We start from the raw sequence: 20300 nt of genomic DNA, 5'->3' as shown, positions 1-20300 counted from the left end.
TAATAGTTCTATAATTATTGTTACACCAACTATCAATTTTTCAACAAAATAACTAACATACTAACTTATATATATTGATTATATAAAAAATATATAAATGATTACTAAATAACTAACAAGGCCTTCTTCTTTCTTCAATTCAACTTGTAACACACGGACGGCCCAACCCGGAATCCAATGCAATGCACCCCTTTCTCTCTCTTTCTCTGTTGCCATACACTAACTCTGTCTTGTAGACTTCCTTGGAGATTAGTATAGAGTCAACTTAGTAGATTTTGTTTCGCTCTGTCTTTTATTTTTCTTCTCTCTCCACCCGTGTGCGTGAGTGTGAGGCTTCACTTTCTCTTTTGTTTTTGAAGGAGTATAAATCTTTGCTTTGCTCTGCTTTGTCTATAGTGTCAACGCTTACAAAAAGAGGAACCCCAGGAAGTTTCCTACCTCCCTTCCTCTTCCTCTAAAAACCCTTTTACTTTCCCCTCTTTGCTGTTGCTTTCTCTTTTGTTTTGTTTTTTGGGCTGCTGTTTCAACTTGTCCCAGAGCCCCACTAAGCTTCATTCAACGCTCTTGCACCCCCGCAGTCTCTTACACTCTCAACGCTTCCCCTTCAGCTTCTTATCACCAGGTACATTTTTCCTTATTTGATCTTTCCCTTTATGTCCCCTTCTTCTTCCATGTCAAGCTCATTTCTGCTTGTTTTTATCAAGCTAAAAGACGTTCTCTTCATGGGTTATGTCCTAGGCTCTTAGCTTTGTTTGAAGTTTTTATGTAGTAAAAAAAAAATAAGTCTTTTGCAAATTGATGGTATTTACCTTTTTTGAGTTTTCCCTCTTCAATTTATGGCTTCCCAAATTTGTTGTTCCATTTTAGTTACTTTCTTTGCAGATTTTACTCTGCATTCATTGAATTGAAACTGAGTGGAGCTAACTTGTCCTTTTGTTGGACCCTTGAAAAAAGAAGGAAATTTCTATTGGACAATGGTTTTTGTGGTCCTTTTGTTCTAACCCAAGTGGTATGATGTTGTCACTTCTTTAATAGTAGTACTATTTTCTGCTCTTCTTTACCCTACTTTTTCCAAGTAACTAAAATTTCGGTGTTAATATGAGAGAAGAAGAGGTTAGGAAAAAGAGAGCCTCTTATTGCTTTCTACTCATGTGTGGACCTTTAATTCTTATGTTAGTTAGGTTGTCATTTTATCCCTAGTCTTTAATTGATGTGATATTCAAAGCCTTATTTGCCTTGTTTCATATATTCTCTATGATGGGGATAGATTTGAAAAAATTGCGTTTTAATTCCTTTGTCTAATGGTATGATTGTTAATTCATAATGGCCTCTTATTAATAGTATTGCTATCCTCTTATTGTCATTGCAGTTAGTTTTCTGAACTAATCTACCAATGGAGAAGGCTAATTGTTGCATTTCAAGGCCATCTAGAAAGAGAAAGTTGCCTCAAGAAGGCAATGATATGTTGAACTTCACCTTGGATGAGCTCACTGAAGACCTCCTTGAAAGGGTCCTTTCATGGTTACCAACCTCAATGTTCTTTCGCCTCAGTTCAGTGTGCAAGAGATGGAAATCAGTTGCTGCTTCTGAAAGTTTTAAGCTTGCTTGCTCTAGGATTCCTTCACGGGATCCTTGGTTTTTCATGGTGGATCCCAATCTTAATCAATCAGTTGTTTTCGATTCTGCTGAAAGAAGTTGGAAAAAGCTCAATCATCCGCCTCTCCTATTGCATAACTGTAACTGTGCCTCCATTCCAGTTGCAGCATCTGGTGGTCTTGTCTGTTTCCGCAATATGTCTGGCAATTACATTGTATGCAATCCCGTGAAAGGATCTTGTCGCGAACTCCCTCCAGTGGATCCAGACTCTCGTGATCGATCTCTTCATGCTATAGCAATGAATGTATATTCCAATTACCATGGCTCGTACAAGCTTATCTTAGTCTCTGGTGATCTTTCAAAGCTTTCTTTCAAAGTTTATAACTCTAGTGCTGATTTCTGGGAAGAAGAGATTATGCTGAGGAAACAAGGTGATGATTATACAGAATTTGACTCAAACGATGATGATGATGCCGTGTACTTCCTTAGCAAAGCTGGAAATGTGGTGGCAACTAACATGCAGAGAAGCCCATCCAAGCAGTATTCATCAGTTATTACTCTTAAAGATGGTGAGGAGATTGTATATTTCCTCAGCTCCTTAGGAACAGTTGTGGCCTGCAATCTGACCCAGAAGTATTTCTCTGAATATCCCAGACTGTTGCCTGTCTTTTCTGAGTACTCCATTGATGTGGTGGAGTGTAAAGGAGAGATGTTGGTTGTTGTGTTATCAGAATTTTTTGAAAGCGCTAGCCTTAGGGTGTGGAGGTGTGATGAGAAAACCAAGACTTGGAATCAGATTGCAGCAATGCCTCCTGCAATGTCACACGAGTTTTATGGCAAGAAAGTAGACATAAACTGTGTTGGGGCTGGTGACCAGATATTTATATGCTTAAGCTCTGCTGAGCTTTGTATTTATGTTCTCTGTGATTTTGTGACTAACGAATGGGTCGAACTACCCAAATGTTCAATGAATGGTGAAGCCTTGGAGTTCATGTCTGCCTGTTCATTCGAGCCAAGGATTGAGGCTTCTGTATGAACACATGGTGTGGAGTGAGCTATGTTTTGAAGGATTTGATAATGCCGTCTGTGATTCCTCTTTTTTTTTTAAAAAAAATCTTTTTTCTCAGTGCTCTTTACTTCATTTATTTTGTTCTTATTTGTATTCTTTTAGAGTATTGATTTGTTCTCTTATTCGAATTGTTTAAGCAAATTAGCCCCTTTGCTGGATGTATTAATGAGATAACGTTATTAGACTATTGGTTGTCATATACGACAAGTGTCTTTTTACTTTGAATGCTATTGTCTCGCTCAACAAATTTATTAAGTTTCTTGATGCAGTTGAAATTTTAAAACTAACATATAAAACGGATGACAGAAAGATGATCAGTATATCTAAATCGCCTTTCTCAAGTTTCTGATAACAGAGATTCACTGGTTTTACTCAAGATCATGTGAAAATATGACCTTTTGTGCTGTAATGCCACGACCATGAGAATCTTTGTCTCTACTTGCATTCAGGCTTCAGCCAACACTGATCCATAAAAAGCCAAATGTTTAGATCTCGTTTTCGAAGCTGCATGTATCCGAGAAAAGTTTTCTCAATGTTTGATTAATCTTTTAACTGCTTCGGTGTCCCAAAGTTAATCGAAAATCATGTTCAATTCTTCTCCATTTGAGAGCAGATGAAAGCCCTTTTGTTCTCCCTGTGCAGCTTGAAACTTTTTTCCCGTACTCCTCCATATGGGGAATGCAGAATGGTGATTGTGGACCAGGAAGCATGCTATAAAAGCATGGGCCTGTCAGCAGGTCCAGCGTTTCTTTGACAAGGCTATATCATGATGTTTCTAACATTGTCTCTTCAAGCTTCAGATTTCTGTATGATTACTACTACAATCTCTCTCTCTCCCTCCCCATTACGGCTTTATCTTTCTTGCTTGCTATGGTAGATTGAATTACTCGTTCTCCATTTTTTTTCAGCCTGTGAGAGGCTTAGTACTACTCTTACAATCGTTAATAACTCAACTCGGCATAAAGGACTCTTAGCTAGTTGGTTCCACTACATGTGTTCTAACGAGAGGTCGGTTTAAACATTGAATACAAGGAGACTATTATTTTTAAAAAATAAATATTTTAACTTTCATGAAAATCAAATGTTTTTATTTTTTATAAACAGAAATTGCATTTGATTAGTGCATTATCAAAAATTTTTCATTAATTTTTTTGGCAAAATCAAAGTAATGTTGTATTTACATCACTATTAATAATTTTTTAAAATATAAAATACTAAACAGTGATAACAAGAACCAAATTGAGCCCAAATTTTGTTTTTATCGAATGGGCCATTGCCCCCATATCCCAATAGCTGAAGTTGCCCTAGGGCAGGCAGCTGTGAGTGGGCTGAAAGAAAGCGTGCAAAATGAAGATTAGACCGATGATTAAAGCCTTAAAAGGGCCTTAAGGTGATAGGCACCGTCGTTGTCCCCCTCGCTAAGAAATCTGCTCAGAAAAATTAAAAACAGAACTCAAATCAGAATTCTGAAAAGCGCCCAAACAGATCAAAGAGGAAAAGAATTTCAAGAATCGGAGTTCCAAGGCAGTTTTTTAGATTTCATTATAGAGTTGAAAAGAGTGGAATCTTTTTCTTCTTCTTGTTCAGATGAAAGCAGTTTCCTCTATCAATTGTAAAACTCCATTGCCCTTCTTCTTCTGATCTCTCCGTCCGCCATGTAATTGTTAAAAGTGGGCCAAGTTGGATATTTTAAGATTTGGATTCCTAATCCAGCCCACGCTTCTAAACCTGAATCGTGGCTTAAAATAATTATCAGCGTATGTTTTTAAGTTCTCCACGTTTTGTACGGCCATTAACCGGATTAGACTGGTTTTGCGATCATTTCCCCACAAATTGTTTCGTCAGATTTTCTCCCCACAAGCCATTTTGGACAAAGTACCCAATGGAGTTGGCTACCTATTCAATCTCAGGCGCACAACTAAACTTGCTTTCTCCGAAGGATCTAACAACATCAACTTTCCACTCTTTCAAGTATCCTCGAAGAAAAAATTTTCTCGACTTTCGGTTTCCACAGCCGTTTTCCAAAGGCTTTATTGACGGGGGAAGCAGCTTCGGCTTCATTAACAACATTTCCTCTAATTCTAATTACAATGATAGCATCAATAATAAGATATACAAAAGGCTGGATTCTTGTTTGATCATACCTCCATTAGGAAACATGAAACCACGTGCAATCATCAAATTCTTAGGCGGTGCTTTCCTTGGAGCTGTCCCCGAACTTGCTTAATGGTAACCATTTTCCTCCTTTACACTTTTTAATCAATGCAAGGCGCCTTGCTGATTTTAGGTTTGGGGTTCTGTTTTTTCTTTTTTTTTTTTTTTTGGTTAGTTACTTGATTGAGCTTTTGGCAAAGGAAGGATTTTTAATAATATCAGTGCCCTGCAATGTGACATTTGATCATGACCAAGCTGCTAAACGAGTATACGAGAGGCTCAATGCTTGCCTGGACAACATTCTTGCTTTTGGATTCCCAGATGCTAATCTTACTCCTGTTGATCTTGTTAACCTTCCAATTTTCTCTGTTGGTCAGAGGTAAGTATTTCTAGGTGGTTGTTTACTTTCAATGTTTGTTTAACAATACGTAGTTTTGATGAGAATATTTGGTTTTTATGATTACTGCAGCAATGGTGCTCTTCTTCGAGTACTCACAGGAAGTTATTTCTCTGAGAAGATACCAAAGGTTTAGTTTTTCTTTGTGTCTTTTCCAGCACTTGAAGTTTGCTTCGTTTGAGTGCAGTTGTTAAGGGAGTTGATTATAGAAATTAGTTTGTGTAGGCAAAATGCAGAATTATGAAGTTTTAGATATTGTAATTCAGAATAAGTTCAGCAATTCCTAGAGTGTGACAAAAAATGTTATGTCTTGTGGAAGGCTAATGCCATTATCTCATATAACAACAGGCCAGCAACAGAGACGGTGTCGTACTTTGAGCAGGTAATATCTTTATTTTATGGGGGGATAAGGAACTCATATTTTGATTACACTTTAGGGTATACGTTTAGTCCCCATGCCTAGTTTCGTAATAGAATTGCATTAATTTTCACTATGTCAAATGTTTTCCTTGCCACGTCTCTTTGCATTGTTTCTTATGCATATTAACCATTTTGGGCATGTATGAGAAGGATCTAAGCTTAAATTGAAGGTAAATCTTGAACATATGATGGACTTGCACAAATTGATTATTTTGTTATCTTCAATGGTTGATTCCTTCATAGGATTAATACCATATGCATATAGTTGGTTTCTTTAATAAATTGAGTGCATAAAAGATGATGACAGTTATTAATTACTATCATGTTAAAGTTATTAGCAACAATGTTTAAGCATATAATATGTTATTAATGAGGCTGGTTTTCTTGGGAACAACTAAAATTATTTGTAATATTCCATTAAGCCTCCTATATTTTTGCTTATTGCTCGGTACTTTATTTCCCAGAGATGCATGATGTTGTTTGTAAGTTTGCGATGACTGTATGAATCTTGTTATTTGTTGCCCCAGCGTGTTAGTCTAATGAACCATATGAGACTAAAAGTTGTGATGATACTCTGCAGTTGGGTCCTCTAGTTAGGCAGATGATGCCAATGGTAGAGGCATCTCCAGTGTATTCAATGGCTAGGAGTGCTTCAGGTAAATTATATCCTAACTCTTGTCTCTTGTCTGTTGCCTTCCCCCTCCACTCCTGCCATTCTTCTCCCTTCTTTTTGTATTGCAGTTGCATTGTCTTCTTTATCGATTCCCGCAATCTGCTAATATCTTATTGATATGTTGCTATTCTGCAACTTTGTCTTTTTCTGAATCATTGAATGATGCCTTCCCCCATAGTATAACCATAACCTTCCCTATGAGTAGTTTCCTTTTCATGCCTTTATTTGGATTTCAAGTACCAACTGTTATGGTATAGCTGTGATAAATTCATAATGCAACATGATTTTATGATTTGTCGTTCTTAACATGCATGCTTCTTATCCTTTTGTATACAAAAATAATTTGAGCTTATTGGATGTACTTTGTCATTGCTGCCATTGCTGGTGATGTGGAAGATGTTTATTGACACAGCTGGAGCAATGATACCAGACAGGGACCAGGAAGCCTTAGTCTCATTCACCATATTTGTTGATCAGTTGCCCTCAATTTTGGTCAGGTATTTAGCTGTCTGTTATAAAATTGTCTGAGATAATACATGAAGTGGCTAAGTCCCTTGCATATTAATTGGTTCTTTCTTCTCCCTCTCATATGCAGTATCAGGTTATTGAATCTAGACTATTCTAGTGGATGAGAGTCCAATTTGGAGTTTGCAAAATTTTATTTTAAGCAATATAAATGTCTGTACAAGATGGGGTAAAGGTTAAGGGAATAATGGTGTGGCTTGCTAGTTTGAATAGACCTTTCCAACCTTATGTTTTTTTAATGTTATTGAGACACCTCTAAACTGGTGGACTCTAGTTTTTGGCTTTTGACATTTTAAATTTGTTTCTTTTAGGTTACCCAAGGGATATCAGAGTTCAATTCAACACCATCCGAGAATCGTGAATGTTGTAAGAACAAATATAACGTCCAACACACTCTACTGGTATGTTTTATGTGCTCTCTATTTTCTTGATTAGATAATATATGTGACTTTTGTGTTTGTTCTAGTGAATCTACTCATTTTCATAGGTGAAGTTTGGCTCTGACACAATTGATGAAAATGATCTCCTTGAAGAGACACTGAAGCCTTGTGTGAACTCCATTGGTGGGACGCTAGAAGAGGTCCAATTAAGTGGTAACCATATAACACCATGTGTGCAGGTATACCATGCAAATTTTATCTCTCTTTGCCTCCCGTAGTTCATCCTACTGTCCTTTTTCTATATACATTTGGTTGTTCAGAGAGGATGGGTACTTTCTGAATTCTGGGTTGCCATGTTCATGGCGATAGACACCTTGAACTTATATGTTAGTGATTCAATTTACCTTGCCTGATCAGGAACCAAAATGGCAAGCGGGCAATGTTTACACTCCAGCAGATGCTATTGCTCAGGGACTTAAGACTCTCGCACTGAATGAAACTAAAGTGCTCTTGAGTGCAATTACTGATTGGTTCAATCGTTTCGAAGACTAACTGCCAGAGTTCAATGGATAGTTGATTCTAAGTGAGCACAGTTTATTGAAAGAAAAAGAATGAGAGTATATAGTTACAAGGAATTAAAATTGGACCCCCCTTTGTGTAGCTGAAGCGCAATGGGCTTTCATGAGTACCAAAAACAAAAAAAAAACAGAAACAGAGAAATTAAAATTTAGACTGGACACCAATCAAATAAATATATAGAATGGGCTCCTGAAACCTTCTTTCATCTGATATACTTTTCTAGCCTGAATGTACATACTTTGAGTTTCATTACTTGAATATTAATCCATGAAATCAAGGGAAAACTAATTGTTCTTAAGTGGTGTTTTCACGAACAGCTAATTTTCTAAACTTTTTGGAGGATGTGTTTCAAAATGGCTATAATCCTTCACATTAACTTAGTTTTTCGTTAGTTGGAAAATATGTTTAAGTTGAACATTTCTGGTTGATTGGTATTTCTGCATTCTTGTTCTGGCGTGGTTCTTCCACTACAGGTTTTATATGCTTTTAAATGACTGATGCTCTCTTATCAAGCAAATTTAGTCCTGTTTTGCCAACTAGCTTTGACTAGTGTGCATCTTTAAGATTTACAGGCAGTTGAGTTGCATATCAATTAAGGCCCTTGGAGTAATACACATATTTGCTGCACGTAGTTGGGTTGCAAAACCTGCAAATTTTATATGTATACTCGATCCGTCTTTCTTACAAGGTTCTTTTTTTTTCTTGAAAGGATAGTGAACAGAACACCCTGCAAATAGGATGGACTTGGTGAACAAGATCTTATCTTTGCTGCTTAGATAACGATCTGTTTATTTGTTTCTAGTATCAATCTCAGCCAGATTTATTTCCCACATATTGTATCCAGATTCCCGCTGGACTAAGCTATAAGTGGCATATCTAAAATCAAAGATCAAGTTGATTCGTGCATTTATTGATGTTATTTTAGTTTTTCTTGCTTGCATGGGACGGGAAGAACCAAGAGACAGGTGACAGGCTACAATTTAAGACCAACCCACAACAAAAATTGCCCTCTAGGTTAAGGAAAAGGAAAAAAAATGCCAACTTGTAGTAAAATTTTGATCACTGTAATTTCTCTTTGGTGGCATTTTATGAAACAACTAAAAAGAAGTTATTTTAATTCTGTAGCGCAAGTGATGTGCTCCAAGTTTCTTATGCAGCAGCTTTCACTTTCTCAATCAAGTCTGCAGCGTCTTGGACGGTTGCAATGTTCTCAGCTCCACCTTCTCCAACTGAAACTCCAAATTGTTCCTCCAAGGCCATCATTATCTCCACCTGAAATGAATTGATAAAACATTGTCTCAGTCATGTTTTGTTTTCTGATACAATATAAATAATGTAATTTCTAAGAGTAAAAGGTTATTTAGTAATTTGAAGAATCCTCTTTGTAAAGGAACAAAAACCAGGATGTGCACATGATGCAAGAAACTGAAAAAAGGTTGTAATAATTACAAATTTAGATTTGTCTTGAAGAGATGTACCGTGTCAAGGGAATCAGCACCTAGATCAGCAAACTTGGTTTCAGGAGTCACCGCGCTCACATCAATTGACAACTGCTTAGCAATGGTGTTTTGGACGGTTTTCAATGTCTCAGGTTGAGCCTGGCCAAAGCCAAATGTATCAAGATGATGAGCTAAATGACAGATTTCATGCCAAATTAGAAGAACAGACATACGATGCTTGAATTGTAGTAAAAAATTTTGACAGGAGTTAAATTCCTTACAAGAGAGCATGAAATTGAAGTCTTAAAGCAGCTAGATCGAGTAGAAAACTTGTTTGTCTCCTTTGAGAATTGGATCTTTGGAATAAGCTTTAATCCGTTAAACACAGGACCTCCCTGCAATAAAAATTCGGTTCAATCGTCTTAACTATTCACATTGCACCAATTTAAAAGGGGTAATTGCTTACAATGGTAGTGAAGCTTTTGTGCTGAGAAATAGATCCTCCGGCTCTGGGAATTGTAGCAAAGGTGGCCAATGGGCAAACTGAGATTGAAGCAAAAGCAGCCATTTTGACTAATTAGAATAGAAAATGTAACCTCAAATTAATGAGAGCTATATCGTTTTACCAAGATTAAACGAAGTGAATGGATGAAGAAATTAACTCAAAGTTGTTCATATAAATAGAGAACTTGTATAGACAAGTCAGAAGCTGGCCGGGGAGTTTCATAAAGAGCCGATGATGATTCCAATGTTAGATTTTGTTTTAGGGTCTTTGGAATTGGGCGGTCAATTCCATGCATGAAAATTGTCCTCTTATGGTACGCCAACTCCAAAGTAGCTTAGGCTTATCGTTTTTTTTTGCTTCAGCCCTTTTTTTTTTTCAGAAAAGGCAAAATCTCTCAGGTCTAGCCTAATATTATTGAATTTGAAACACAGTGTTGTCATAGGCATAAATAGGCAATAGGTCTGTTTGCAGCAGCTGTTGCAAGAATTTGGTGCCTCAAGTCGAAGTAAGGTAACATCTGACTTGTTAAACGATCATATGGTTATTTGGGCAGATGTGATTAATGTAGAAAATAACGAACATAGAGAGATCGATGGTTTTCAAGCCAGCATTAAGTGCTAACTCTTGGAAGAAGCCCTGCCTTTTTTTGTTGGCAAAATTCACTAGTCACTACCTCTATATATGCACTGCAACATTTTCCAATAACCAACCCAATTCTTTTATCAAAAAGATCAACCGAAATTAGAAAAGAAATCATATATCCTTCTGAAGGATTTTAGCTAGCTAGGTTAAGCGGATTGAAAGCTCGTTTTACTGTTTTACCATGGTTCCTCTGGTTACATTTACTCAGTTACTTACGCACAATGATAGGTCCACCTCTAGTACATTATCCCTATTGCGCTTTTAATACAAGATTTCGATCCAAATTTGCCGTTCCAAGCGAAACCGTAAAAGTGCTGATCCGTGGACTGGCACATGTTCTCTATGGTAAAATGTAAGTTGTCTTCACAAAAGGTTGAGTGAAGAAAGAATAGCCAGAAAATTCCACAGTAGTGCTAGCTGTTGAAGCATTTTCTCATGGATAGCCCATTGCTTCTTAATTTGAATGCATGCATGCAGCTGACCATGATATTTTCTTTCTGCATGCATGTCACCACCAGGTCCTATCATGTGCTTGCATTCAAGTGGAATAAAATTTACATATCCTTCCAATATCACACCTCAAATAATAAGAAAAAGAGTGACAAAAATTATTGATAAGATAAAAGAGATCGTGGACTACTGCAGTTCTACCTTTGTGGTCATTCGTTTGCCCTTTATATTTCAGAGAGACAGTGCCTTGGCATAGAATTGGATTGGTAATGCTGGGTTTTTATTGGCTGCAACTTGTCATTCAAAGCCATAACTAAAAATTTGATGCTACTTTCTCATCTTCGGGTTCTAGAAAGAGAGTTGTATGTTGTTGGTGGCAGATTGAAAATGGAAATGGTCCCACCGCCACCTCCCCCAACCCCCCACTTATGGAGGAAAGTGACAATACACTTTGGAGGGTAAATGGAGAGGAAAAAGAGTGAGAGGGGCTGCATCATCCGATGAGAAGACACCCCCACCCCCACGCCTCTTCTAAATTCAGTAAGTGACAGAATTCATTTTACCACAATTTCAAGTGGAAAATAAATGGCTGGGGCTATTAAATACTAACACTGTAAATATCAGCATGTGTTGACGGAGAGATGGGGCAGGGTATGCTGACCTGAAAGTCAAATTCAAATTGGAATTCGATTTAAGCCAGTCCTTATGGCATTGATCACCACTGTATTTTTTTACCAGGATCCTGTATGGTTAGCTAATAGAATTCAATTTGTACATCATTTATCAATATTTCAGCATTCAAGTATATTACAGATATGTTAAAGAAAAAAAAAAGGGTTATTGGGGGATGATTTGAAGATAGGAACACCGACTTTTTCAAACAAAAGGGTTTTGGAATTATAGTGGGTCAAAGTATGGTGGGTTGTCATTACTTTGTGAGCTTTGCATTCATTTATTGTCTATTGGAGTTTTGTTTTTTTTCCCACTGTTCTACATAACAAGTGCGTACTTGGTTTTTCCTAAATTGTTTAACAACAAAATGATCATTTAGATGAATCAAAATAATGTGCTATAACTAGCTTCGTGTTCTGGATTTTTGAATGAATTAATAACAAAATTATGTTGAAGAAATAAATGAAGATAAAATACATAAGATTACGGTAGTGAACAGTGAACAGTGAACAGGATAGTGAAACTGGCAATTGAATGAGGGCGGATGGCAATGAAAAGCTGCAGGCTTTTTCGGCGGTGGATGGCTGCAAAGATGTTGTCCCTTTCCGGCATTCCCACGTGGCAACCGGCCTCTGATTGGAGCCTCAAAGCCCTGACCACATGGCATCCCTTTGTCAGTAATGCTCCCCCGCCCCCACACCTCCATTGAAAAATAGCCGTTGATTATGACCCGTCACATCATGTCATCAGTCTTTGCAGGCGGTCCCACCCCATTCTTAGGCAATTGGATAATTAATAACGCCTTCAGCTTTAGGGTAAGAGGAAAAAAAACTTTGCTCATGCAATCAAACCTAAAATGTCAAACCAGCTGCCTTAGGAGTCTATCCATATATCAAGAATTCAAACGAGTAGTAGTACTTGTAAAAGTTTATCTACTGTTCACACTCAGAGTCTTCTGCTCACCATTTTCTCCATAGCAATATTCCAAGCTATCTTCAGTACTTTGGAATGGTTTTCCCTTTGGGATATAAATAATATCTAAACCCTTATACCAAATTAGAAGTTTTATGTTATAGGAGTAACATTCATTGCTATATTAATTTGTATAACTATAGGCCATATTTTCACAAAATTTACCAAATATTAAAGCTGAAATTGTGATACAGATGGCAAATGCACGAGAAACAGTAAAGATGCATGATTGACTTAGTATACATATATTTATTAAGGAAATTAATTAAAGGGGCCCAAAGAATTACTGTAGTAGGAGCAACTCACGATCGATCAAAGAGAGAAAGAGAGAGACAGATAAAAGGGGGAGCAGACCTGGATGCTGCATGGTCACAGCTATCAACTGAGCCAAAAAAACAAAAATAGAAAAGAAAAAGAGGAAAACTCAACGGGAGTAAATATTTCTGTTCAAGAGAAAAGCTTTGTTTTTATCCCCTAAAATGTGCGGGCGCTATACGTTGGAGAGCTGTATTGTTGTAAAAGGATAAAAGTGTAAAGACATAAGTAGTTTACAAAGGCACTGGTGTGAATGGAATCCAATGGCAGATAAAGAGAGAGAAATGGAAGCATATGGGGATGGTGTGTAGGGGTGGTGGTCGTGTGCTGCGGTAATGTGATTCGTTGAAACCAATCTTTTTCATTTGAGCTGCAATACCTGCGCGTGAAGGGATTGGTGGAAGCTGGTTTTTTCTCATCAGAAAAACAGAAACCCTCGTCAAAGTCGTATACTATTTGCATATGCATCTTTATCCGCTTCACACGAACAGGCCTGTGCTTTTCTCTCTCTCTCTTTCTCTTTCATGCATCTCTTATGAATAGCATTTTGTTTCTCTATATATTATATGTTAGTATATCTCCACATTCATTATTCTTCTATAGATATATATATATATATATATTTTATTCTATTTATATTCTAAAATTTTATTTTTATCCTCTCTATTATTTCTGTCTGTTCAGGTGTAACTTGTATGTATGCCTATGGTTATACATTTCAAGTGTTTGTTTCTGTTGTGTGTTTACTCTATTTTCAATTCTGCCCTTGTGCTTAATTTAACCATAATTATAAATTGTTGTCAACATATAATTATCTTCTCCTTTTTCCCCATTTTGTTGTGTATGTAGTTCTGCCAGTTTACTTTTGGTTTAAGACAATGTCTGAGTAATGTTAATTTTGTTCAAGATGTTAAAAGATCATTCTGCCATATTCATGATAAAAGGGGAAAAAAAATCCCATTTTCTTACATATCAGGTTTCTTGTTTGCTCAACCAACTGGGAAGATTGAACATACAGGTTTGAGATCAGTCCTGACTCTGACTACTGAGCAGTTAATGCATCTTTAATCCTTTAGCTTATGCAAAGATAAAGGCTGTAGATCACAATTTCTTGATAAGTACTAGTGTTAACATGTGAAATTAACTTGGCCAAAATGTAGTAATTTGAATAAGGAATTTACCTTAATTGACTCATGCACTCATCTTTTTTAGGAAGTTTCTTTCAATAAATTTAAAATTAAATCACAACATTTGTAATTTTTTTTCTATCTTAGACCATGGTTTTTTTTTTTTTTTAAATATGGTAATTTAGTTTACAAATAGCTAGCTATCATTTGCAACAGCTGTAACTTTCCAACAATCATTAGTATGCATTATTTCTGGTCCAAGAAATTTACTAACGACAAAGTTATGTTTTGAAAGGTAAGCATATCAGATGGTTTTCAATGGTTCCATTCTTAGGCCATAATGATGCGGTAAGCATTTAGAATGATTTTTTCTGATATCCTGAGATATAGAGTGCAAACAGTCCAAATAAGAAATTGTATAATTAATACAGTAAATAGAGAACACAATCTTTTATTTGAGCAAAACTTTTTATTTCCAGTATTGGCTTGAAGCTTCATAATTCACTCTAACCAGACCAAAAGCTACATTTGCTCCCTATATAGACAACAAGTTACATAGATGAACAAACAGTGTCAGTTTCCAAATTTGAATATAAAATAAAGTGTTAATTCTAAACATTTCACGTTTTCATAAATGTGTACAGTAACAATTGATTTAATAAATTCATCGTACTTTTAATTAAATTAAAATATTAATTTTAGTGAGATTAAGCCAACATAAATTTTTTATTACATTTTTTTTTAATCATAATTATAATAATTTTTTTTTATTAATTACAGTTACAGTAAATTTTGTTTTTATTTTCAATCCCACCATAACTAATCTTATTGTCCATGCAAATAGAGTCTTAGATATATTACTGTCATTGACAGCAGCAATAAATATCTCTTCTCTAGGCTTTATTTTCACTTTTATTGCTACCTGAAAGCACTGAAAAAAGCCGCAGAAGCCATGCCTCTGGCTCTGCCACCTCTAATTGGAGTAAGAAAGTCGAAGCAAACAAAGAGGTTTAGTGAAAATGGCAGCAGCAAGACTGATCAGGAATAGATTTATAAGGAAAAAATATATATATATATATATATATGAAGATGGTATGGAGCATTTCTGTCTTTTAACTTGCTGTAGAATGCCTTTAAAAAAGGTCCAAGTTCTCTATTTCATGAACAGACTCAAACCATGTCCAACAATTTGTGTTAAACAGAAATATTGGAAGTTTTCTCTTCTTTTCAAAATATAAAGAGGAAGCTTACAACAATAATGGAGATTCTTCTGTCAGTCTCTTGTATTAGTCTTTTGCTGACGTTTCTAATAGTCTGGTCCCATCGTACTTGCAGACAAGAACCCAGAATAACCCATCCATTCTTTTTTTAGCCCTCAAATGCCCTCAGATTGTGAGTTATATCTTCAGTAAAAATCAAGAAATTACAAACTAAACATCAATGCAGCCTTGCTTCTGATCCCTTCACCTCAGAATCCCTCCCTGTCTCTTTTTCATCATCCTAAATCCTACCTAGGAGTCAGAAGCTGTCCCCTTTGACATAATGAGGACTAACAACCAAATCCTCCACTGTGATGTATTAATTTAAGTTCACCATCATAATTTTTCTTTCTTTTGTCATTTTTAATCATTCAGGGTAACACAAGCATAAGAAACTAGCGTATTATTATTATTAAGTGAGATTGATCGTGGAGGCATGAAATAGTTGCAAATTTTGCTTTAAAATTTCAGCGAAGTCTCCTTATTTGTCTCAATACAAACCACTGAATTTGTCTGGATAAATTGAATAATTTAAGCCATTGTTCAACTGTTTAATTGGATCAATTGCAAATGAAGTTACCATTAGCACCACTTGAAGTTAGGAGTGAGAAAAACTAAGAAAATCGAAAATCAATTCGAAATTGCAATAGTGTTTAATTTGGATCAATTGTTTATTTATTTAGTTCAAATTAAGATCGGATATCAAATATATATTAAGTTTAAATCAAATTTAAAATTAAAATATAAAAAATTCAAAAAAAAATTGAATCAAATTGAATTATTTATTTTTATTAATTTATATATATATATATTTTAAATTTTTTTAAATAAAAATAATTATTATATATATAAATTTATTTAAATATATTAAAAATCCTAAAAAATAATATATAAAAACAAAAAAATTTAAAAATTGATAAATCAAATCAAACTGAACAGATAAAATTTAATTTAAATTAAATTAATTTAAAAAATAATTCAAATTTAAATTGAATTTAAAAAATTTATAATTTTATATATTATTAAAAAAATCAAATCAAATCTAATTCCATCTAAAGCATTAAAACCTTACTTGTTCATTATTTGGCAAATGTGCACTAAACAATTAGGTCATTCACTAAATGAAGTTACCTTCACGTCTTTTATGGCAATTGACAGGATGTAATAAAACGGTAACAAATTTGGCTGTTGTTTGCCTGGACGGGAAAGGACTGAGGTTCGAAGGTAGCAGGCAAAATATATATATATTTTTTTCACCAAAGCCAAAGGGAAGCAAACTTCTCGTAAATGTAATTGAAGGAAGAGGGCAGTTTAGTAAAAGAGAAATCGTAACTGCTCATTTAAAAGCATGTAATAAAACGGTAACAAATGTCGATTGCCAAAACAAGGAAAAATCCAAAAAATTTTAAAAACCCTAGGACTAGTATTTATATCACCCCTACGAGGCCCTCCGGCCTACTCCAGATCAGCCTCTGCTTCTCTCTCTGCATTCTGTACTTTGTCTTTCAGAATATTTGAGAGCAAAACCATGATTCTTCCAACCAACTTTCTCTTTCTACAGTTCTAAGTTGAAAAACAAAAAACCAAAAAGTGAGATATGAAGGGTCGATCTTCCAAGCAAGAAACAAGAGAAGGAATGGATATTGATAAAATTAGTAAACTCAAAGAAGAGCCTCATCTCTCTGGTGCTTACATCCGTAGCCTTGTTAAACAATTGACCTCTTCCAGAACCAAAGACCCCATGAAACCTAAAGACCCTGACTCTGTTGATGCTGTCGGTTTTAATGGCCAAAATTTGACCAGATTTGGCAAAGGTTTTAGTGAAACACCACAGAACCAGCAACCCCAACCACCTCAACAACATAAGAAACAGGTCAGGAGGAGACTTCACACCAGCAGGCCTTACCAAGAAAGGCTGCTTAACATGGCTGAGGCTAGGAGAGAAATTGTCACTGCACTCAAGTTCCACAGAGCTGCCATGAAACAAGCAAATGAGCAACAGCAACAACAGCAGCAGCAACAGCAACAACAAGAGCTACAACAACAGCAATTATCATATCCCTCTCATCTTTCATCTCCACCACCTTTTGAACAAGAATCAAAGACAAAGTCTAGGAGAAATCCTAGAATATATCCATCAAGCACAAACAACTTCTCTTCTTATGATTTTGACAATTTTTCCTATTCATCTTTCTCTCAACATTGCCCTCCTCCTCCAAATCCATATTCTTGGCCTGCTTCTCAAATCCCTCTTCCATCTGCCACAGACACTTTGAACTTCACTCTACCCAATCAAACCTTAGGCCTAAACCTTAACTTTCATGATTTCAACAACATAGACACCAACCTTTACCATAACAGCAGCAACCCATCAATCTACTCATCCTCATCTCCATCATCGTCATCTTCCCCAACTCTATCCGTCGTAACTGAAGAAGTTCCTTCAGTTGCACTATCACATGAAGTGGGACCGGGAGCTATGGCTGATTTAACTGAATCCTACGGTGGGGGAGACCTGCATCAAGCTGTGGATGATAAGGCAATGGCAGAGATCAGATCGTTAGGAGAGCAGCATCAAATGGAGTGGAATGATACTATGAATTTAGTAACATCAGCATGGTGGTTCAAGTTCTTGAAGAATATGGAGCTTGGGCCTGAAGTGAAAGCTGAGGATGATGGGTACCAGCCATTTGATCAAGTCATGGAATTTCCTGCCTGGTTGAATGCGAATGACAGCTGCTTGCAGCAGCATTTCAATGATCTTTGCCCTGATGACTACTTCAAGGATCCTACCTTACCTTGGTAAGAATCCAAAATTTTAAAAATAAAAAAGTTCAGAAATTATATCAATTAGGAATGTTTCTCATGTCATGTCCATTCATACATTGAATATTTAGTATAATTTTGATCCGCAATTTAACTATTATAAAAAATCAAAATATTTTGGTAAATCGATCAGAGTGCAATCGGATTGAATGGAAGGATTAGAGTTCCTTGAGATTCTCTCCATTGGATTCAATTGAGCTATGAAAATTTCTTAAATTCAGTAATTTACCTCATTGTCAAATTTTTACAGACAGAGGTTACAATTTCTGACCAAGAAGAGTCAATAGATGCCATGAGAAACAAAGCCCAAGAAAAGACCCATTTAAGTCTAGGATATGGGTTTTTCTTACAGAAGTTGGCTTTCTCAATTCTGGTCTCGTAGTTTAATGTGTACAAAAGAAAAAAAAAAATTTGAATCCATTGCCGTAAAGCATTCATTCTTTTTACCCATTTGATGTTTGTCTTGTATTCTTGTGATTCACAGCATGGACATTGGAGAAATTGAAGGAATGGATGGGGAGTGGCTGGCTTGACAAGGATTGATTATGTTTTTAGTTAATCAAATCTTTGGCATCAATTTGTCTCCCTTAATTTTGTTTTCATTTTTAAGTCCCTTTCTCCCCTACTTTCTATATTTCACTACTGCTTTTTAGAAATCTTTTGATCTAATAATAAGGCTTGCAAATATATGAAAGGAAGCATGCAGGCCAATGAGGAAAATAATATGTATCAAGCAAGAGGAATTTGCTTTTTCCTCTACCAGTTTCCCAATATCAACAATTTTATATATTTCTCATCCTATAATCTTAATTTGTCTTCTTCTACTTTTACAGCTGATTGTGTTTCCATTCCAGTCTAAGGCAATTCCCGTCAACTTAATTTGTTTCCCCTTCTATAACTTTTTTTCTTTTGGTATTTGAGATTATCGTGGATTGGATTGAAATTAAAAATTCAATATTATATCATAAGACTGTTAGACTAATTTTTTTATTCTAATGTTTTCGGTGGCCATGAAAATTTTATTTGTTTAATAATATTTATATATTAATTATTATATTTTGATAAATGAGATTTCATTGATGAACTAATTCTACCATTAAAGGGGGGAAAATCGGCCTTGTACTCCTTCAATTAGATACCTTCCTTTAAAAAAGATCTTAAATAAGATGGGATTATGGAAGAAATTTCTACATGAAGATGGTAAATTTAAGTGGAAAATAAAAGTAATTGACGAAGATACGTATGTAAAGATGATAAATCGAATAACAATAATTAATTATGATCTGTTTATTAATATTTTATAGGAATTAAAAATGGAAAGTTGTTTGCTGAAATTTATGTTTTTAGGAGAGCAAATCTAAAGTCCTTTTGTTAGTTCACTCATTTCGATTAAATGATTATAATTTAGAATGCACTTTGATATTTCAAAATTAATACGTTTTAAGTCGTAATAATAGTAATTACAAAGGGTGAAATCTCTTTTATTGATTCAATAATAGTAATTAACAAATGCTGAAGTTTTTTAATCTTTATATATCACATAAATTTGAGATAGAAACTCAATAAAAGTAGAGATATATGAAAAGAAATTAAAGGGGGAAGTGGAAGAAAAAGGAAAAGAAAAAGGAAGAAAGTCCAAGGAAAAGATAAGGATAGAGACAACTATAAGCTAAACTTTAAAAGCGGACGCCGTCCAATTGTCGAAAAGCAGCCATGCAAAGGAGCAAGCGTCAAAACCAAACCTACATATATACATATAACAAATACATACATATATATATATATGTATATATTTGTTATTTGCTAAATTGTTAGGTCAGTTCATGCACGTCAATGATGTAATATATTATACTGATCAGTTAAAAAGAAAAATAAAAGAAAAAGACCGATTGACTCCAATGTGAAAGTAACCATGTGTTCTTCAACGACAACTGGTCTCTCATCATCATTGTTTGAAACAAATCTCTAAGGCCTTGGCATGCACGTCTTTTGCATACGCCCAATAAAGCTTGCAAATAAGTTTGTTCTGTTTCTTCTTTTGTAAGTATAATTATATTTTATTAAATTGCCCCCAACCCATGGCTGATTCACCATCTTTAAATTTTTATATGTATCCTTAAGACCAAATCATCCATATGTATGCCCCACCTGCCAAACCTGCAAACTAATACTTTGGCCAAGAAAATAATTTATTATAAGCTACTACTGAATATTTGAAAACGTTTTAAGGAAGAGTTAGCTTTTATATGGTTAGATCAACCCCACCACATACACACTTCACATCATCACATGATTAAAAT

At 35.4% G+C, this 20300-nt stretch overlaps 2 protein-coding genes and 2 pseudogenes across 4 annotated transcripts; 3 read left to right on the top strand and 1 right to left on the bottom strand.

Moving 5' to 3' along the window:
• LOC111285827 (F-box only protein 13 pseudogene) lies at positions 1 to 2889 on the top strand (annotated as a pseudogene). The gene is made up of 2 exons (XR_016343358.1): positions 1 to 622; positions 1370 to 2889. The product of XR_016343358.1 is annotated as an F-box only protein 13 pseudogene (transcript).
• A 1171-nt stretch (positions 2890 to 4060) lies between these two features.
• Positions 4061 to 8091, top strand: LOC111285694 (uncharacterized; annotated as a pseudogene). The gene is made up of 9 exons (XR_016343192.1): positions 4061 to 4894; positions 4995 to 5198; positions 5289 to 5346; positions 5536 to 5598; positions 6217 to 6296; positions 6696 to 6801; positions 7146 to 7235; positions 7322 to 7453; positions 7632 to 8091. The product of XR_016343192.1 is annotated as an uncharacterized LOC111285694 (transcript).
• A 579-nt stretch (positions 8092 to 8670) lies between these two features.
• Positions 8671 to 10101, bottom strand: LOC111285695 (uncharacterized). The gene is made up of 4 exons (XM_022875262.2): positions 9699 to 10101; positions 9514 to 9627; positions 9272 to 9391; positions 8671 to 9065 (listed from the first exon to the last, which is right to left on the bottom strand). Exons 1-4 carry the CDS (start codon positions 9798 to 9800, stop codon positions 8943 to 8945), a joined length of 459 nt encoding a protein of 152 aa, XP_022730997.1. The 5' UTR covers positions 9801 to 10101; the 3' UTR covers positions 8671 to 8942.
• Positions 10102 to 16636: 6535 nt separating this feature from the next.
• Positions 16637 to 18822, top strand: LOC111286221 (protein AAL-toxin resistant 7-like). The gene is made up of 2 exons (XM_089763381.1): positions 16637 to 17976; positions 18485 to 18822. Exons 1-2 carry the CDS (start codon positions 16772 to 16774, stop codon positions 18531 to 18533), a joined length of 1254 nt encoding a protein of 417 aa, XP_089619507.1. The 5' UTR covers positions 16637 to 16771; the 3' UTR covers positions 18534 to 18822.
• The last annotated feature ends 1478 nt before the right edge of the window (positions 18823 to 20300 follow it).

Source organism: Durio zibethinus, chromosome 6 (assembly GCF_047325235.1).
Source record: "Durio zibethinus cultivar Kanyao isolate XHJ-2024 chromosome 6, ASM4732523v1, whole genome shotgun sequence".
NCBI classification, from domain to species: domain Eukaryota; kingdom Viridiplantae; phylum Streptophyta; class Magnoliopsida; order Malvales; family Malvaceae; genus Durio; species Durio zibethinus.
This window is presented reverse-complemented; position numbering and strand designations above follow the sequence as displayed.

What these genes read in the sequence shown, in the direction of transcription:
- LOC111286221 (XM_089763381.1), top strand. Translation starts at nt 16,772, where the DNA reads ATGAAGGGTCGATCTTCCAAGCAAGAAACAAGAGAAGGAATGGATATT. An exon ending in AAGGATCCTACCTTACCTTG is followed by an intron (nt 17,977 to 18,484) that starts GTAAGAATCCAA and finishes TGTGATTCACAG; the next exon opens with CATGGACATTGGAGAAATTG.
- LOC111285695 (XM_022875262.2), bottom strand. Translation starts at nt 9,800, where the DNA reads ATGGCTGCTTTTGCTTCAATCTCAGTTTGCCCATTGGCCACCTTTGCT. An exon ending in ACAAAAGCTTCACTACCATT is followed by an intron (nt 9,628 to 9,698) that starts GTAAGCAATTAC and finishes TTTTTATTGCAG; the next exon opens with GGAGGTCCTGTGTTTAACGG. An exon ending in GTGCTGATTCCCTTGACACG is followed by an intron (nt 9,066 to 9,271) that starts GTACATCTCTTC and finishes AATTCATTTCAG; the next exon opens with GTGGAGATAATGATGGCCTT.